Raw genomic sequence first — 19,916 nt, forward strand, 5'->3', positions numbered from 1 at the left:
GGTATGTAAAAATGAAAGATATAAAAACTGAACTTGTGTAATTGATGACTTATTTATTTTGTGGAAATTTATGATCACTTCAATGAAATGGATGGAAACAATTTTGTTTAATTTTCACTAGATATTTTATTTTTGCGACTGGTTTCGGGTTTTATCCCATTATCATTATTAGTTAGTTTTTATACTTGATAATGGGATAACATCCGAAACCGGTCATAAAAATAAAATAACTAGGAAATTAGACGAAAGTGATTTCATTCATTTCATTAAAAAACTGAATTGAAGAAATATGACCCGATTGGGATTCAAACCCGGCTCTTCTGTCCTCTAGACTGGTGTAATTACCAATTACACTATCAGAGTTACCAAACAGAATAACATAAATATGACCCGATCGGGATTTGTACCCGTCTCTCCTATCCTCTAGACTCTAGACCATCAGTGTCACCAAACAGAATAACAGCTGAATCACATTTCCCATTAAGTTCTTCGTGATGTTAGTGCGAAGAAGATGAAATTTATTAACTCTGATGAACTCAACAACTGAACGTCATGTATCCGAATACTAATTTGTAATTTCATTCTAAAATAGCTCACATATAGAATCGCCATCAGGATTTTGAAACATAAATCTCAATTGTTTGAAGGTGGTTGACAATATTTCATGGTGAATTTCATTAGTTTGGATTTCCATTGTCTAATATGATATGATATGAAATCTCTGAAATAACAAAATAAAAAGAATAGCTGAAAATAACAAATATATTCAGCAAAAAAAATTGAAATAAAATTACCATAAAATAAAAATTGAGCAAAAAAATCTCATTGAACTTAATAAATCGAAAATTAATACCAAAGTATAGCTTTATCGTTTGTAATATAAATATGAAAGGGTGGCTTTGCCGTATGCAAGCCAAATAAAAAAAAACAGGACTGAAAAAATGTGACCCGTTGCTGTAAGCTGATTGTCAGTATAAGCACACTGCGATAGGACGGGAACATGAAGGGAAGTGACCTGTTCTTTGCCTGTCCTTGCCTCCTTCGCACACAGAGGCAGGACGAGATGCGGCCTCCAGTTCCTCCACCTTCTTCCTTTCCTTCCTGCTCAGTTCCTCTTCATATTTCCCCTCCCGTATTTAATAGGTCGATACTATTATTTTGTACTTTTCAAGTCGTTTATACTTAGATGTTAAACTATAACATATAATTGGTACTTAATAAATAATTAAATACAACAATCTTATTCTTACCAGTTGTTTCTGTTTTCTCACTTATCTTCTGGCGATCATTTTCTTTTACTTTTACATCGTAATATAATTCATTGGACAAACGATATAGGGTGTTGTTGAATAGCATAATTCAATTTTTCCTCGAAATTCTCCATATTTTTATAGCGACAATCTAGACGACTGAAGGAAAGATGCATGAATATCTCGTAGTGTCTTCACTGTCCTCGTAGAGCACTAAAATTCGAGGTCAAACATGCGCCGTGAGGGGAAAAAGAGGAGGGCTAAAGAAATGTTGGCTCTTCGAGCGCAATATATTTGAATTTTTGCTCTTTAATGTCTTCAATAAAAACCATGACGGCAAATTAATAGCTATAATAAACGTTCTGTAACTGTTCGAAATGTAGGTTTCGTAGCCCTTAGTTTTATGGTGGACATGCGCATGTTTTATTTTTTCAAGAAAAACTGAAATATCTCATGAACAATTTTTGACATAGAAAATGTTTCATAAAAAAAAATCGAAATCATCTCAGGATACAAAAACTATTCTGAACTACAGATTGTTCCATTTGAAAAAACCGGGTTTTACCCCATTTTTATACTTTCAGAATTAGTCATTGATTCCGAACACCGTATTTTGAAAATGTTACACTTACAAGATGAATGAAGTATTCCGATAAATCAATAATAGCTTAGTTATGTATTCTATCAAACTGAACTTCCTGAGGGAATCACTGGAGAAAACAAATGAATATCTAGAGAATGGTTCATTTTTGGTATAGGGTATATAACATACACTCACGTACACAGGGTGTTATATTTGAATTGAGAAAGTTCTTTCCATCTTCCGGTATATCCGAAAGTGTTGGAAAAACTCCATTATTTTCATTTGATGAAGCCTATTAAAAACGTATATTTGCCAATGTTCAAGATATGAATCCTATCATTTCCCAAAATACGGCTGACCGTTGTTTGATGTAAACTTTTCTCTGATGCTGAATGTGGGGGCCCCCAAGGCTTCTTACACTTCATCCAAATGGTTGAAAGCAACCAATAACTCAAAGTCTAACAGCACTTTCAAAGTTCACAAAATGGGTAAATAGCGTAATGTGTAAAACTTTTCTTGAAAAAAATAAGTATATTGATAGCAGTAATGAAGTATTGAAAGAATACTCGTACTACCTTCTTGTGTTGATTATTTATGACAACTTGTCCAACATATATTCTATGGGCTCTCTGAGACCCCCCAAAACCAATTGAGATAAATTGTAAGCAAACATCAATCCATATTCGAGTTGAATTGATATAAATGAAGAAATTATATTCAATAATTATTAAATGTTATTAATCTACTTCAATTTCACAATGAAAATAAATACTGAACAAACATAAATCTCAAATTTGTTATAATCTTTGGTGCGTATTAAATTATTTTTTTCTTTAAATTGACTGAGACTGCATTTGATGAAGTATAACACAACAACTACAGGAAAATCCGTAAGGCGCTCTAGGAGCTGGTGCCTGTGCAAAAGTAGCGATTCACGTTTAGTATAATACCTTAGGAAAAACGTTTTCAGGAAGTTTATTCCACGTAAACGCAGTTCTCCACATGAAAAAGTTTTTAAACGGTGAAGTTCGAAGTGTAATGAGTTGAACTTCAAAACGATGAGCAGCCTCAGTCCGTCGCGTATTCCTGATACGTTCGGGAAACCCGGGCAACGTGAATACCTTAATATTCTCTTGATCACTGTCGTGTAACTGGGGAAATTGAAACGAATATTTATATTAAGTCTTCATTTAATGAACTTACAAAATGTAATATCATTTTATAATAATAATAAAACTATTAGATATAAGGACAGTTTTCAACATTGGCATGAATACCCACTTTGCCCAGCACCCCGGGTAAAGTGGATTCAGAACTAGGGCAAAGCGAACAACAACATTATTTTTCATGGAACTAAACATTAAAAATAAAAAAAAACATCAAAAACTAAAGTAACATATAAAAAAAAAATTATTTCTGCAATGCCAATTACTGTAGTTATTACAAACAAAGAAATTGAACTCATGAATAAATGAACCTTGAAAATTAAAGGAACATTAAAAAAACATTTTTCTGAAATTCGTGAGATTAATTCGAAGATGACGCTTGAATGATGGACTCGGGCAAATTAGTTCTTTTTGGTGGGGGCAAAGTTTCTGAGTATTCAAATTGAATATCGGCAGGTGCAAAATGATAATCACCCAAAGCATGCTTGTTTACAGGCCAAATCCATGCACTGCGTTGATGGCCACCGCAGTTTTGAGAAAAGCTGGTGCTAGCAATCTAGCTACATCGTACTGGTTAATGATGCGGCCGGGGTGAGATTTTTGAAACATTATGATCTCCCTTTCAAAATACGTTTTCAATGGGCCATATACAGCAACATGGGGTGCATTTTGTGGGTAGTATGGGTTGCTAAAGATGATATCACCACATCTTTTTTGGTTGCGTACTCAAGTGCAGGATAATATTTGTGACTTTCGTGGTTTTCTAGTATTAACAGGACTTCGCCTGATGTCCAACCATTGGAAGTACACGTTCCTTGAGTCCCTGGCGGACTTCCATCAAGAAGGCTTGGCTGTATCTTCTTTCTAGCAAAAATTAAAAGAGGTGGAAGAAATTTAAGCTACCAGCTACATTACAACAATGATAGTTGTGAATATAGAACGGAATCGACCTAACTGTGGAGATGCAATTCCACTTATGACATGTCGATATAGTGTAGCATAAGCTAGTCCGTATTTTTTTGCCGTCCCCTCAAGCGATTCTCCCGCCAAACACAAATTTATAGCGGACCGAATGTTTTATTTACTCCAGGATTCTTGTGTTGTCTTTTTTTATTTATACACCATCTGCAATGGAAAAAACGCTATGAAGTAAATTCCATAAAACTGTATAACTTGTCATAACCGGGCAAAGTGAATACGGTATCCACTTTGCCCTTCAAGTACAATTTTGAGGTTATACCAAATTACTAAAAAACTAGAGCATCTAAACTCGTAGTCTACGAATAACTGACAGCTACATAATCGTATATCAAATCCTGCTCATAACAAATAACATGTCGCAAATAGAATTATAGTTATAAACGAAACACTCACCTCTGTGAATTAATATTATTTTTCCAAAACACACTCTGTCCGATCACTAGCGTAGCGCGGTGCGAACTCGTCCCGACGCGACGTGTTTACCGCGCACGGGGCGGCAACTAGCGACTGTTGCTATGTTAACACGGCGGCCGGCCAAGGCAATGGGAGTTATAGGCAATATTCGCTTGGCCCGGGGTATCTACCGGCTTTCTACCCGGGTTTCCCCTACCGCTCTTGGTGGAATCAAATGTGTTAAGTCACTTGAACACCTCTCGTGAAAACATAAGAACAATAATCCAAAGAAGGTCTGATCTGAGCTTTATAAAGCATCGAAAGTTGCTGAGATGTGTACAGTTTTCCGGTTAGGAACAGTGTTCTAAGTTATTGAGAAGGAATCTTTGCAATTCCAGCGACATAATTGTTTCAAGACATATTGGTGCCCATTTCAACCCTCAACAAACTTATCGAAGCAGATAGTGGAATTGTCTGTCCTGACATTATTATATCCGGTTCGAAGACATTTATCTTTTTGGAGAAAACCGATGGCTCAGTTTTCGTGGCATTGAATTGAACCTGGTTACTTGACCCCAATTCGAAATCACTCATTCACTCACAATCATTCACTCACAATCATTCACTCACAATCATACTCATTAAGATATGCAACCTTCTGCTGCCGGTGAAGATGTGTATCCGCAGCCAATGTCCTGGAATCCAAATATCAAACTGGGATCTATAACAATAAATTGATATTCAGCACATATGGTGCTGAATATCAATTTATTGGTTATGGGTGCCAAAGTGCTGTAATGGGAAAGTTTTCTCAGGAACTTTTGTACAAGCGAATAACTTTAATCTTTACTCTCGATAGTGTACCCGATGAAGAGTACCAGCTTTGGAGCTTATTACTGTAAGTAATACGTACAGTACTGAAGTTCTTTCTTATACCTAAAACTACGCAAGGTCATCTGCATATAGGCTAATTTCAAGAAGTGTAGTTTATTCTTCTATATTATTGATGGCTACCAGAAAAGTCGTTGAACTTAAGGAATAACCTTGAGTTACACCGTTTCCTGAGATTTTTGTCAAAAAGTTTAAAGATTTTGTGAAAAAATAATAGAAAAAAATAGAGAAAGAACGATATATTAATCGTCTTGGTCGATGATGAATTATCAAAGCATCAATACGACAATTTGTCCGACAAAACACCGACTGAACAGATAAAAACGTCTCAAAACTATACTTACTCTACAAATAGAAAAATAATAAAAAAGAATGTCAGTTAATTGTTTGTCATTCAATAATTGTGGTAAATGAAAAGGAAAAGAGCATGGTCAATAATATTGCAAAGACAGTTTGTCTAAGAAATAACCAATTTCAATGATAACAACAATTCTTGATCATTTCATTCAGTTAGCGAACGAGTGCTATGGATCAGAATAGTTCTAATTTCCTCTAACAATTACTCAGCAGTTCTCTAGACAGACAACTACCTCAGAAACACACACTACAAGATGCGAGTATCAAAACATACAACTAAATTCAGTTTTGTCTCATTTCCAACATGTCTTTGAGAGAAGTTGAAAGCATGTTCGTTGTTTCCATTATTGCCTCCAGTAAAGATCCTGTTAAATTTAATTGGTTTTAGTGGAGGGTTTATCACACAATTTATCCGCTGTCGTCCGACACGAGACCAAACTGAGATGAGGATTCGGGAAATTGCTGCTGGACCAGTGCAGAAATCCATTACGGTTTACACCGATAAGCTGGAACATGGATTTGAAATCACTTTGAAGTGCTGTTTCATGAGGTAGTCAAATGTTGTTTGGGGAAGAAGTTATCCACTGAAAAGCTAGGTTAATTCATTTTCAGACCACCTTTTATTTTCCCAACAGTTGTTTATAATTGAGAGTCAACGGACGGACGCATCGATTTTCATTTCAGACTAGTCTTTTGATCGCAATCTCAACAGAAGAAGAAAGAAAGTAGGAAGATCGAGAAAAAGAGGGGGTTAAAAATTGAATAACCAAAATAAATTGTATACGATATTCCTAAAATGTTTCCAAAGAAGTTCAATTTAATGACTGTGCTTATTTTGGAACTTTAAATAAGTACGTACCTAGGGTTGCGTGATCCACTTAGTAAAACAAAACTAACACTCTTGCATCCTTTTTCAATCACGTGTGTCGCATTGAGGTGTGGGTAAGGTCGTTTGAATTCATTTTATCTCGCAATTTTTTTATTTTGCGATCACTCAATTCAAATTGAATATTAAAAATGACAACCGTAATGAAAGCTTGAGGTAACCGACTTATTTGATTTGATAAGGATAAATATCGTGATATCGTCTAAATAGCTTTGCAATCACCAAATTGTATGTGACCATTTTTCTAAATGAGTATAATGAGCTATCCTTGAAAAATAGACATATAGTACCATCGAAAAATTTTTTAAACCTATAAAAAAAAACAATATTTAATGAATTTTTTATTCATATCTCAAAGATATTGGGCAGCTCTCGATGACAGGTTTTGTACAGAAAGCACTACCGCCCCGACTTTGCGCGGATATCGTCTTCTAATTTAAACCACCTTGCACAAAATATTATTGAATTATACACATAAACCTTTTTTATGAATCACTCCGTTAATTGGTGAAAACCAAATAGAAAAATGTCGTTCGTTTTTGAGTTAATCGTGTTCAATGAGACAGATAGACTGGTAGATCTTGTTTTATAATATGTAGTTTAAGTGTAAGGAGTATATTTTTCGAAGAGTTGAATTTTTGAGAAAGAAAAGTTTTAGTATTCCACTTCTCCATCTTCATACAAAAAATATGGGAAAATTCTCACAAAGAAAACATGAAAGCAATAAATTTCAAAAATGAACTCTTCACAAAGATGTGCAGATCATGCAAAGAAGTAACTTTCAGACACAAACTGTAAAAAAAGATCCCCACATTATTTTGTATAAAATCTTTCATTAAACGCTTCCTATGTTTGAATTGAAATAAAACTAAGGGTGTGTGAGATATTATCGAAATTTTTCATTCGTTTGAAAGACTCTTGCGTATGAATCAGGCTGAATTTGACCCATGACATGGATTATGTTGGCTTCGAGAACCGCTGTGTTTTGTGGCGTATTTGCATACCCCTGCGACTTAAGAAAACCCCACAAGAAAAAGTCCAACAGGGTCAAATTGCACAATCTCGGTGGTCAGTTCAAATCACCTCCACGTGGGATGACTATGCCTTCAAATCGCTCGTAGAGAGTATTCAATGTAGCATTGGCTGTGCGGCACGTAGCGCTTTCCTGTTGAGACTACATGTCGTTGGTTTCCAGATCATCCAATTCAGGTCAAAAGAAGTTGGTAATCATCGACCTATAGTACTCACCGTTGAAAGTGACGGTCTGGCCAACGTCGATCTCGAATAAATATGAACTGATGACGCCGTCAGCCAAAAATCCACACCTAACAGTGAATTTTTCGAAATGCATTGGACGCTCTTGAATCTCATGTGGATTGGTATCGTCCCAAATTCGATAATTTTGATTATTCACTTACCCATTCATCCAGAAATGGGCCTCATCGCTAAAAATGATTTTTCGATGAAAATTAGGGTCAGTTGCCAACTGCTCCAGAGCCCATTCAGCGAACACACGTCGTTGTCCATTGCCGTTTACCTTCAGTTACTGGGTCAGTTGAATTCTGTACGGGTGCAGGCCCAAGTCATGCTGAAAAATGTGGGCTGTGACGCAAAATAGGCTGCTTCACATTCTTCTGCACACTCTCACAGACAGCGGAGATGTTTTGGGCAGATCTTGCATTTTGTCGAAGTACGGTTATTGGTCGATCGTTTACTGAACTAGTGGACTCAAATTTATCCACCACATTGCGAATAGTCGTTTCGAAAGGAAGAAATTTGCCCAAACAGAACACACTATTTCCACGTGTTATTGAATACTATATCCGTTCATGGTGATTTTGAAAAACATACTGAATATATAATAACTAATTTGACAGATGTAGCTTCAACAAGATGGCCGTTGTCAATTGTCAAAGTTCGGAAATCCCTGTTGGAAGACCCTATATGATTTATAAATATAACAGTTACCTACTGACAGCAGTATTGGCAGTAACTTTCCGTAATAATATTCTCAATTTGATATCTATAAGGCATGTTTTGGACGGTTTGGACGGTTTTAATTGGCACTGTTCAACTTTGGTTGAAACTGAAAATAAACCAAATCGACCGAAACCCATTAACACGTACACGGTTACTGTACGACTCAGATGATGTTCTATGTTTCAAGTCGAAACGTAGGCATAGTGAAAAATGAAAATGGAGAGAAGTCAAGTTGTTGTCATGTTGTTACTTTATAGTTAAATAGAAACACATGGAAGATGGCTAGAATTCATCGACAGCATCCTCTCGATATTTTTATCAGGAATTTGGAGCATTCTACACCATATTTTTGAAGATGAGGGAGAACGAAGCAATTTTTTGATTATATCAGAATTTTGGTGAAATCATTTGATGAATCACAATTGGAGCTCAAAGATAGTTCTCAATTTTTGAATACTTTCAATGCTCATTTTTTCCGTCAGGAAATCAAGTTTACTCAAAATTTGTACACACTTGTGCCGTTTCACACGTCACTTGTGCGATTCCTGCGTCATATATTTTTCACTTTTTCTCGCAGCACTCTTTATTTGAATCAAAAATATTTTCTAAAACATGCGTAAAAATCAGCACTGAAAGTTGAGGAAATATAAGTATTGTTTTTACATATCATCAACACCTGCTACATGTAAATTGGCCCAATTTAGAACCCTTGCTACATGTAAATTGGCCCAATTTAGAATCCTTGCTTCATGTAAATTGGCGCAATTTAGCAGGTATGCATATACTATTTCCTGCCATACATTTTATTTTTGAGAAAATAAGTAACGTCTGAAGGCTCTGAGATCTTAGTGTGTGTAAAAATTTCATTGCTTTTCCTTCCCTAGACAAGAGTTTGAAATTACAGAAACTTTTGGAACATATTGATCACGAGGAAATATTCGGCACTATACTTTTCCTGTTAAGTATCGACTGTAAATCTCATCACTGTTTCACACTTGTAGGGACTGAACACATTTAGACCATATTTATGCCTTGTGTAACAGAGTGTCCTCTAGTTGTAATGCAGTCAGAGTAGTCGCAAGTGAACTTGGTTTAAGAGCAGCTAAGACTTTTAATTTTTCTCTGGTGGAATCTCACCTGAGATATGGAATTCCATTTTAGGCCATATGTAGTCATTATCTACTACAAAATATTTTAATTTTGCAAAAACGAGTCGTAAGATATATGTGCAAATGAAAATGTACAGACTCTTGTAGATTACTCTTTACCATTCATGGAACTCTAACAGTAACTTGTATTTTTATAATGAAAACAGTGTGTGAAATTGAAAAATATTTGAACAAATTTCAATCCTCACTAACCCATTGACAAGGCAACCAAAACATTAACGCCAGCCGTGAAAGCCTACATTCTTATATTAATCCAACAACATGAAGTTGAATATAGAATAAAGAAAATCACTTTTGTTTAATTTCTACTTGAAAATGGTCTAATAAACCAAAACCGGTCATAACAAATAATAAACTTAGTAGAAATTAGACGAAAGTTATTTTCTTTATTCTATACTCAATATGTAACGGAACGGTAATAGGAATAGTAGGGACTGTATACCGTTATGATACTTAACAAAATGTTAAATTAAATCCCTCAAAGACGACTTACCTTGAGTGGATTGCGGCTGTCTCATCAGAGTCCTGAGATTGGTACCAGTTCTTGTGGTCGAAGCTAGTCCGTGTATCAAGAAGCACGATATTATGCGGTGTGATAAACATAAATATTATCAGCAAAAAAAAACGAATATTCACAGTTGAACTGGGCAGTCGAGAATGGCGGACAATCAACCACATAGAAGAACAATACAACAACACTGTTCGTCCCTTTTCATCGCTCCAACACACCACAGAGGGCGCAATCATAATGAAGTCGTTTTGAGGGTACAGGGTGAGGCAAAATTAAGAAAATAAAAATGAGTATGTTAGCCGTTCCGCAACATTTACTGGCCCGCAAAATGCAGAAGGCATTTTCTAATATATAACTGAATAAAATTAATAATAAATATTCAAAACATCAAATAAAACAAAAATGCTGAAAAGAAAAGTGAAAAGTCGTGTACTATTCAAGTGGAAGTGGACACAACTTGACCAGGGGGCGCTTCAAGGTACCATGCGTTGTTCTAATTGTTGCTACCCTCGCGACTTGATCATCACCAAAATGCAATTTGGAGATACGACCGAGCGACCACTTGCATGGGGGAAGGTTATCAGTTTTGATAAGTACAAGAGTACCGATGCGAGGGGAAGTACCGCCACTCAACCACCTACCTCTTTGCTGCAAAGTGTGCAAATATTCTTTATGCCACCTATGCCAGAAATCCCGATGTAGGCGTTGTAATAGTTGCCATCTCGTTAAACGATTTAGCGGTACATCAGAATAATCAGGCAGCGGTAGACTGGAGACAGGTTCCATAGTTAAAAAATGGCCGGGAGTGAGAGTGTTGAGACCATCAACATCGGCGCTCATGGGCGTTAAGGGTCGGGAATTCAAGATGGATTCAATTAATGTTAACACGGTATAAAATTCTTCGTAGGTGAGGATTTGTTGGCCGATAACACGAGCCAAATGTGATTTAACGCTCTTTACTCCGGCTTCGCATAACCCATTGAAATGAGGTGCACTTGCCGGAGTAGGATGAAAAACAATATTCTCGTGAGAAGCTGAAGATTCGAGCAAACGGAGTAATTGACGCTGGGCACCTAAGAAATTGGTGCCACAGTCGCTATAAATATGGGATACACGTCCACGACGTGCAATAAACCTTTGCAAAGCTGCTAAAAAACTGTCAGTAGAGAGATCGCTGGCAAGTTCAAGATGAACCGCCTTGGTAGCGAAACAAACAAAAATGCATAAATATGCTTTTATTGTTTTCACACCACGATGGCGACTGAGAGTTATCGAAAAGGGTCCCCCATAATCGACACCTGAGTGAGAAAATGGTTTAACTTGAGAAACTCGAGAAATAGGCAAATTCCCCATGAGGGGTTGAAAAGTCCTAGGATTTTGTTTCCAGCATGGAATACATTGAGAGAGAACTGAATTGATAGCTCTTTTTGGAGATAAAATCCAAAATTGTTGCGACAGAAGGAAATGAGTCGTGCGAAAACCTGCATGAAAAAACTTCTCATGAAAATATTTGATCAAAAGTATAGTCAAACGACTTGAACGTGGAAGCAACATAGGATATTTGGCAGAATGGGAGAGGGAGGCATGTTTCAGACGACCTCCAACACGTAAAATTCCCTCAGAATCCAAAAAAACTTGAAGTTTTCTCAAAGGTTTAGAAAAACGTTTACTTTCGATTTCTACAGAAAAATGTACACTTTGGACATGTCGAACAAGTCTAACAAGAGCGTTGTGGCGCTCGCAAGGCAAAATTGAGCCTAAGAATTTTTGAGAAGGTTTTCTCGAATTGTTGATAAAACGTAGCAAGTAAACTAGAACATTTTGTAGCGATTTGAAACAAGAATGCGTTTCTAATAAAATATCAATGACATGGTCAGTACTAGAGGTTAAAAATACTGGAATTGATTTTTCCTCCTCCACCGGGGGTGCAAGGGGCAGAGAAGGCGAATCAGGCCATTCATCTTGTTTTTTAAGGAAAGGCGGACCGGTGAACCACATAGAATGTGATATCATCTGACGGGGTAACAAACCTCTGGAAGCAGCATCCGCCGGATTATTGGTGGTATCTACGTAATACCAATGTTCAGGAGCGACTTTCTCCCTGATGAATGTCACACGATTTGATACAAATGTCTTCCAACGGTGTGGATGACCCTTAATCCAATATAACACTATTTGGGAGTCGGACCAACAGTAAACACGTTTCAGATTTAATTGGGGTGTAATAAGATAAATGATTGATGAAATCAGCTTCGTTAATAAAACGGCTGCACATAACTCCAAACGCGGAATAGTAATTTTCTTAGTTGGTGCAACTTTGGACTTTCCACATACGACGCTAACATGATTCACTCCATTGGCATCAAAAGAACGCAGATAAATAACACAAGCATATCCTTTCTCAGATGCATCGCTAAATCCGTGAATTTCATAAGCGATTGCTTGGGAGTTTGTGAACATACGCGGAATTTTGAGACTGGATAAAATGGGTAGATCAGTTTGATACTGATTCCAGATACGAATAATTTCATTATTGGGAATATCATCCCAACCAATACCGGACAACCATAGTTGTTGAATGAGATGTTTGCAAAAAAATGTAACTGGAGAAATGAATCCTAAGGGATCATATATGCGAGCTAATTCGGATAAAATTGTTCGTTTAGTACAAGGACGATTTGGAATTGCAGAGACAATAAAAGAAAAACAATCAGCAGAAGGATTCCAACGCAATCCCAAAATTTTCAGACAAGAATCGATATCTTCAGAAAACGTGTGCGGTTCGTTGGACAAATAAGAGGGAGGCAAATCAGAGAGCAAAGAAAGGTCATTGCTAGACCACTTTCGAAGTTCGAAGCCTCCTCTTCGTAATAAGGTAATAATTTCAGTTTTGAGTTGGTGAGCCTTTTCAAAGGTAGGAATAGACATCACGAAGTCGTCAATGTAGCAGGTGGAACTGAGTGCGAGTGAAGCGAGCGGAAAAGTACCACCTTCATCTTTAACTAATTGTTCAAGTGTTCTGAGCGCGAGAAAGGGCGAGCAGTTCATACCGTAAGTTACAGTACGAAGACGATAATCTTGTAGCGGTAATTTGGGATCAAATCTCCAAATGATTCTTTGAAAATCTCGATGAGAAGGATTAACAAGAATCATTCTATACATTTTTGTCACATCCATACACAATACGTAAGGATGAATGCGGAAATTGACGATAATATTGAAAAGATTTTGTTGCAATTTTCGACCAGTGTATAAATTATCATTGAGCGATATTTGATTCGAAGACTTTGCTGAGGCATTGAATACCACTCGCAATTTTGTAGTCGTGCTATCGGGTTTCAAAACACAATGGTGTGGAATGTAATAACATGTGGATGGAATGTCCATACTAGAGATCAGCTCCATATGATTAAGGTCTAAATATTCTTTCATAAACGCAGAATATTGCTGGTATAACTCCGAGTTTTTGATTAAGCGGCGTTCTAATGATAAAAACCTAGTGACAGCAAGGTCACGAATACCTTGGTATTGGACCGTTTCATTCTTCAAGGGCAATGCAACTATATATCGACCGGTTTCATCTCGAGTTACGTTGTCGACAAAACTTTTTTCGCAAGCAATATCATCAGAGGTATTGTGTGGGGTATCAGGAACAGACTCTACTTCCCAAAAAGATTTGAGAATTTTTTCTACATTGTTAGGCTCATAAGCCTCACAAAAAAAAGAAGAAGTTATGGCAGGCGGGTGGTTATTGGTCTTTCCTATTAAAATATAACCTAAAACTGTATTCAGAGCATATGGTTCATCACACTTCCCAGATATTTTTCCATTCAATATGATCTGAGAGAAGACGTCTGCCCCGAGAAGAATATCAATATTCCCTGGACAATAAAATTTAGGATCAGCAAGTTGCAAATTCAAAATATGATTCCATGATTTGTATTCAATGCGGAAATTGGGAAGATTGTCACATATTTTATCAAGAATAATAGCATCAGTGTGGAATATCGGTTCATTTTTAAATGAGGGCTTGAACGAAAGAGAAACTTTTCCTTCAGAAGTCGAGGATTTCATCGAACCCAACGCTTTGACTTCAATAGAAAAGGCTTTTTTTGGCAATCCCAATTGCATTACAACTCGTTTCGTGATAAACGAACTCATACTTCCACTATCAATTAAACAGCGAAAGGTTTGATAATTTCCTGAATTGTCGGAAATATCAATAAGAGCGGTTGCCAATAAAACATTATGAGATTTGGCAGTAACATTCGAAGCAGCGAGAATACTAGTAGCGGTAAGATGAGGAGAATTATCTTGATTGGCATTAATAATTTCCACAGAAGTAGTTGTGGATGAAGTAGCACCACTTCCCCCCAGAGCAGGATTTTTATCGAAATGTAGAAGAGTATGATGACTACGCGAAGAACATTTTTTACAACAAGCAGTCGATCGGCATTTATTCAAATCATGTGATCTACTCAAACAATTGAAGCATAGATGTTTGTTTTTACAAAAGTTATAACGCTCAGAAGGTAGTTTATTCGCGAAAGCTGGGCATGTATAAAGTGAATGACTCTCCTGACACAATAAACAATTTGATGCAGGAGATTTATTCGCAAATAAAGACGTTATTCGAGCTGGAGAATTGTATGTTCTAGTATTGGATATGCCAATAGCTTTTTTCGATTGAGTACGAGAAATTTTCAAAGTATCAAGAGTAACACAGCGGTCATTCAAAAATTCAACTAAAACTGAAAATGTTGGAACTTCGGATGAACAATGTTTCATTTCAAATATGGTGACTGTATTATCGTCTAAACGTTTCAAAAGCATCATAACCAATATAAAATCCCATTCATCTGTGGGAAAATTCATAGATTTGAGAGAAGCTATATTTTCTTCGAATGTATCTAATAATTTTCGGATTGAAGAAGAACAATCACCATTCACTCTTGAAGTTCCATCAATCTCATACCAAAGATCTTGGGCGCACAATCTCCGATTCGAATAACGTTTATTCAATGCATTGTATGCCATTTTATAATTTTCATCTGTTACTTTCAATGTCTTTACAATTCCTGAGGCCGGACCTTGCAAAGCAGAAATCAAATAATCGAATTTGTCCACATTCGATAAGGTATCATTATTGTGAATAACTGAGTTGAAATGATCGATAAAGGATGGAAAATTCTTATATTCACCGTAAAATTTTTTAAGTTCTATTTTTGGAAGCTTAACTTTAGAATAATTCGTACTCGTTTGAAGAAATGAAACAGGTGCCTGTGTGGTATTAACCACGTCATCAATGAATTCCATATAAACAGCCTTTACAGCGTAAAACTCTGCAAGAAACGCTTCTTTTACCGCGTCCTCTGGAGCGGCATCTTCATCTGGAAGTGTAAGCAATGTACTGATAATACAATTATGCTGTTTTGTGAACTCGTCTTTTATCGAGTCCAACTCTTCGCATCTAACTTTAAATAAAGTTCGAATAGACTTATCAGTTTTAACCCTATCTGAAAGGGCTCTCAATACTGTAATTTCATTTATAGCAGAATTACGATAAATTTTGTATTTTTTAACCTTATCCATTTTGATATGGGAGCAAATAAACAAAGTGAATTCGAAAGGAATACTCAGAAAGTAACAGGTGATAAAAACACGAGCAAAAAACGACAGCGGGAATTGAGGAATTCCAAAAAATATAAAAGCAGTTCAGCGATCGACGGAGCAATGGTATGTTGAGCGCAAGATAATTAGTTGGTCATGCGCTGTAGATACACTTCCACTTTTCAACGAAAGTACTGTTTGGCAAGAATATGAAAATAGAGACGAAAATTCAATTTTATGTTTATTAGAAATTATAATTTCGCTACGGAATTCACAAAATTATGCAGATTTGAGAGAGTCACTTTGAAATTAGCAATTTTCAGAATGAAATTCAAAAATGAGCGGTTCAAAAAAATTTTTTTCCTTTTGAATGATATAAAAAAAAAATTCTTATAGAAAACTCTGACTTAACAGGAATGATTCTAATCGCGGCTCGAAGGACCATGTAACGGAACGGTAATAGGAATAGTAGGGACTGTATACCGTTATGATACTTAACAAAATGTTAAATTAAATCCCTCAAAGACGACTTACCTTGAGTGGATTGCGGCTGTCTCATCAGAGTCCTGAGATTGGTACCAGTTCTTGTGGTCGAAGCTAGTCCGTGTATCAAGAAGCACGATATTATGCGGTGTGATAAACATAAATATTATCAGCAAAAAAAAACGAATATTCACAGTTGAACTGGGCAGTCGAGAATGGCGGACAATCAACCACATAGAAGAACAATACAACAACACTGTTCGTCCCTTTTCATCGCTCCAACACACCACAGAGGGCGCAATCATAATGAAGTCGTTTTGAGGGTACAGGGGAGGCAAAATTAAGAAAATAAAAATGAGTATGTTAGCCGTTCCGCAACACAATACGAATTTCTACAAAAAAATAGGTCACCAATAAAACAAACATTAAGTTGCCAATACTAATGACATCAGTCATATAGGATTATGTTGTCTATAACGGTTGTAAAATGTTCAATCATTTGTCAAATAATGTAACAGAAATAAAATCTTCACAATGCTTCAGGAAGGCTGTGAAAGGTATTTTAAGTGATAGACATTAATATACAATAATTTCATAATGAAAATCTCAAAGAAATATTTCATTTATTATTTACCAGTATACTGTACGACTTATATGTTTTTATATACAGTGTGTAAAATACAAATAAATTCTTTATTTTGTTTACGGTACATATTTTAACAAAATCCCAAAACACGTTAAATTTAAATTATGATTTGACGTTCTACAACGGAAGAATGTTACCCCAACCTTCAACCCCCGTCGAATTACAGGTACTACCTCCAATTTTTTAAATGAGAAGTATAGGCTTGTGCTATATCGTTTGGAAGGTCTCTTCATTTTCTATACAAAAATGTTATCGTTTTCAAGTTTATTGCAACAATTAAGATAAAATACACTCGAAACTTATTGCAATATAATCAAAACTGAGGTATTGATAATGAGAAAGTCAGTAAAAACTATAGCAATGTTTTTTTAAAATGATATTCTTTGAAAAACTGTAAATCATTTCCGTGGCAACGTTAGTTGAAAACGCCTTGTCAACTCGTTTTTCATGTTACAACATTAGTTGTCAGTATTTCAATTTAAGATTGAAGTTCGTTAACTTCAAGTCTGACAAATGGTTAGATTAACGGAAATGCATAAAATAACAGTTTTACAAATGCTTGGTTATGGAGAGAAAACCCGAACAACAGTAAGTAGCTCGCCTATTTCATGAGAAATTTCCAAATTCACCGCCCATATCTCAACGAACAATAAGCAATATAGATGAGCAGTTTCGCGGGTTTGGTCAATTGGGACAGATAAAAAAAGCAGTTGCCAATGTAATGAGTGATGAACTCAAATTGAATGTGATGTTTGAGTTTGAGGAAAATTCACATACATCGAGTAGACAGGCATCCACTACAATGACTGTTAGCCATACCTCGATAGTAAACATATTAAAAAAAAATAAAATGCATCTCTATAAAATGATACCTACTCAGGAGCTCATGGAAGACGATTTTGATAGCAGAACTTATTTTCGTGAGCAAATGATGAATACCAATATCATGTAATTAGAAGACGTTATGTTTTCTGATAAGTGTACTTTGTCTCTTAATGGTCATGCTAATCGGCAAAATTGCCGCTACTGGTCAACGGAAAATCCTCACCGGATGAGAGAAGAACACACGTAATACCCTCAAAAATGTTAATGTTTGGGCAGGGATTGGTCCCTTTTTTATTGAGGGCAACTTGAATGGCTATAATTATTTGGCACTACTCTAAAATGATGTCATTCCAAGTTTAGCAAATTTATATCCTTATCCAGGAAACCCTCAAGTTTCAGTGAATACGATATGGTTTCAGCAAGATGGAGCACCACCACATTACCAAGCTGATGTCCGGCAATACCGCGATACAACATTTCACACTCGGTGGATAGGGAAGCGAGGAACGATTGAATGGCCAGCGCGATCACCAGATCTTTCATCATTATATTTCTTTGTATGGGGATATGTAAAGAGCAATGTGTACAAAACTAAACCTTCAGATTTGAATGACTCAAAAGAACGAATAACGCTTGCGATTAGGTCGGTCACGCCTGATATGTTAAATGATGTTATTTGAGATTAGGATGTTGCCTAGGCGTTCGCGGTGAACATTTTGAACATCTACTTCGTTAACATCTATTATTAATTTTCGTATTCTACATTTCATTACGTTTTGCATTACACTTTAGTTTTTGAGTGTATTTTATTGAATTTCGGTAAACAGATGATTTCAATTTTTTAAAATTTTAATTGTTGCAATAAACTTAAAAGCGATAACATTCTTGAATAAAAAATGAAGAGACCTTTCAAACGATATATCAGAAAACTACACTTCCCATTCAAAAAATTGGGGTTGTACCTGCCATTCGAATGTGGTTGAAGGTAGGGGGTGGCATTTTTACGTTGAAGAATTTCAAATGATAATTTATGTGATGTGTTTCGGATTTTTTTAAATATGTATAGTAACTGAAATCATGAATTTATTCCGTAAACAAACTGATTTTATGTATTAGGTGAAAAATTGAGTATTTGAATGCACTTTGTTTTAGATATAAACTGCACAATAAATTAAGTGAAACTCTATACACAAGATTATTCTTATGACAGTAAAATATATTCTCTCTCTCTCTCACACACACACAAAACCGATCCGAATGGAACCGCATATACGTGATACAGTTCTTACACATATTTTTTTGTTGATCTTAATTTATGTTTCAAATTGTATGCGGATGAAAACCCGGAGAAATTAACAAATAAAGAAATGAAACAATCGCATTTCAGTAGAAAATACCTGGGTTTATTTTTTGGTTTAGGGAGCGTTGAAAATGTAAATGAATTGTTTCGAGAACACGACATCCGTATTCTCTGAAAAAAGTTATTTGAATGAGAAATTATAATCACACTGCGACAAAGAAGGATAAGACCAGATGATGTCTATTATAACGAAAAATCTCATACAACAATAATTCCCAGCATAAATATGTGAAAAACCGACATCACGGAACGAAAATTGCAAATCCTCTTGATTTTATACCGGCATTTATATTAAAATGAATAGGGATTTTCGTTTCTGCTGCTTTTGTAACTGAATGAAATGAAAATTGAAATGAAGTTGCATAAATTAAGTAACATGAAGTAGAAAACAATTTTCATCCAATAAATTTCACAACTTCAGTTGATTTGTAGAGTAGGGTTAGATCTGAAATATTTCAAAACTGGTCTCGAAGAACTTATTGAAGAAATGGTTTCTCACACGAATTTGTAGGTTTGCCATTAAAATAAAGAGTTTTATGAATCATGCAACTAGCTACAATCACTAGGCACTTAGAAAATTAGGCAAAATTTGAAGTTTGATAACGTTTTCAACAATTTCGTTGATTTTTTTAACAATTTGTAGGTAAATTGTTCGTCTTTATACCTTACTTCGGGAGTTAAAAAAATGCTCCCTTATGACATTTTATACGAGGAAAACAAAATGTTTTCCTAACTCAAGTATTAAAACACTCTGACTGAGTATACTCAGTATACTTCATATATGAAGTTTAGGAAGAGTGATAAAGGCAATACTCTTATATTTCG

At 35.8% G+C, this 19,916-nt stretch overlaps 2 protein-coding genes across 2 annotated transcripts in view; both read right to left on the reverse strand.

The window, feature by feature from the left end:
* Dg (Dystroglycan) overlaps nucleotides 1–19,916 on the reverse strand; it is a gene marked incomplete at its 5' end in the record, with an annotated part of 473,071 nt that overhangs the window by 258,305 nt on the left and 194,850 nt on the right.
* LOC141483405 (uncharacterized) lies at nucleotides 10,600–15,759 on the reverse strand. The gene is made up of 2 exons (XM_074178055.1): nucleotides 13,689–15,759; nucleotides 10,600–13,292 (listed from the first exon to the last, which is right to left on the reverse strand). The coding sequence occupies exons 1-2, from the start codon at nucleotides 15,757–15,759 to the stop codon at nucleotides 10,600–10,602; spliced, it is 4,764 nt and encodes a 1,587-aa protein (XP_074034156.1).

This window comes from Leptinotarsa decemlineata, unplaced genomic scaffold (assembly GCF_025532065.1).
Source record: "Leptinotarsa decemlineata unplaced genomic scaffold, Ldec_3_MD MMD2_tig00003348_RagTag_RagTag, whole genome shotgun sequence".
Classification (NCBI taxonomy): Eukaryota; Metazoa; Arthropoda; class Insecta; order Coleoptera; family Chrysomelidae; genus Leptinotarsa; species Leptinotarsa decemlineata.

What these genes read in the sequence shown, in the direction of transcription:
- LOC141483405 (XM_074178055.1), bottom strand. Translation starts at nt 15,759, where the DNA reads ATGGATAAGGTTAAAAAATACAAAATTTATCGTAATTCTGCTATAAAT. An exon ending in TGAAACGGTCCAATACCAAG is followed by an intron (nt 13,293 to 13,688) that starts GTATTCGTGACC and finishes CTTCTCATCGAG; the next exon opens with ATTTTCAAAGAATCATTTGG.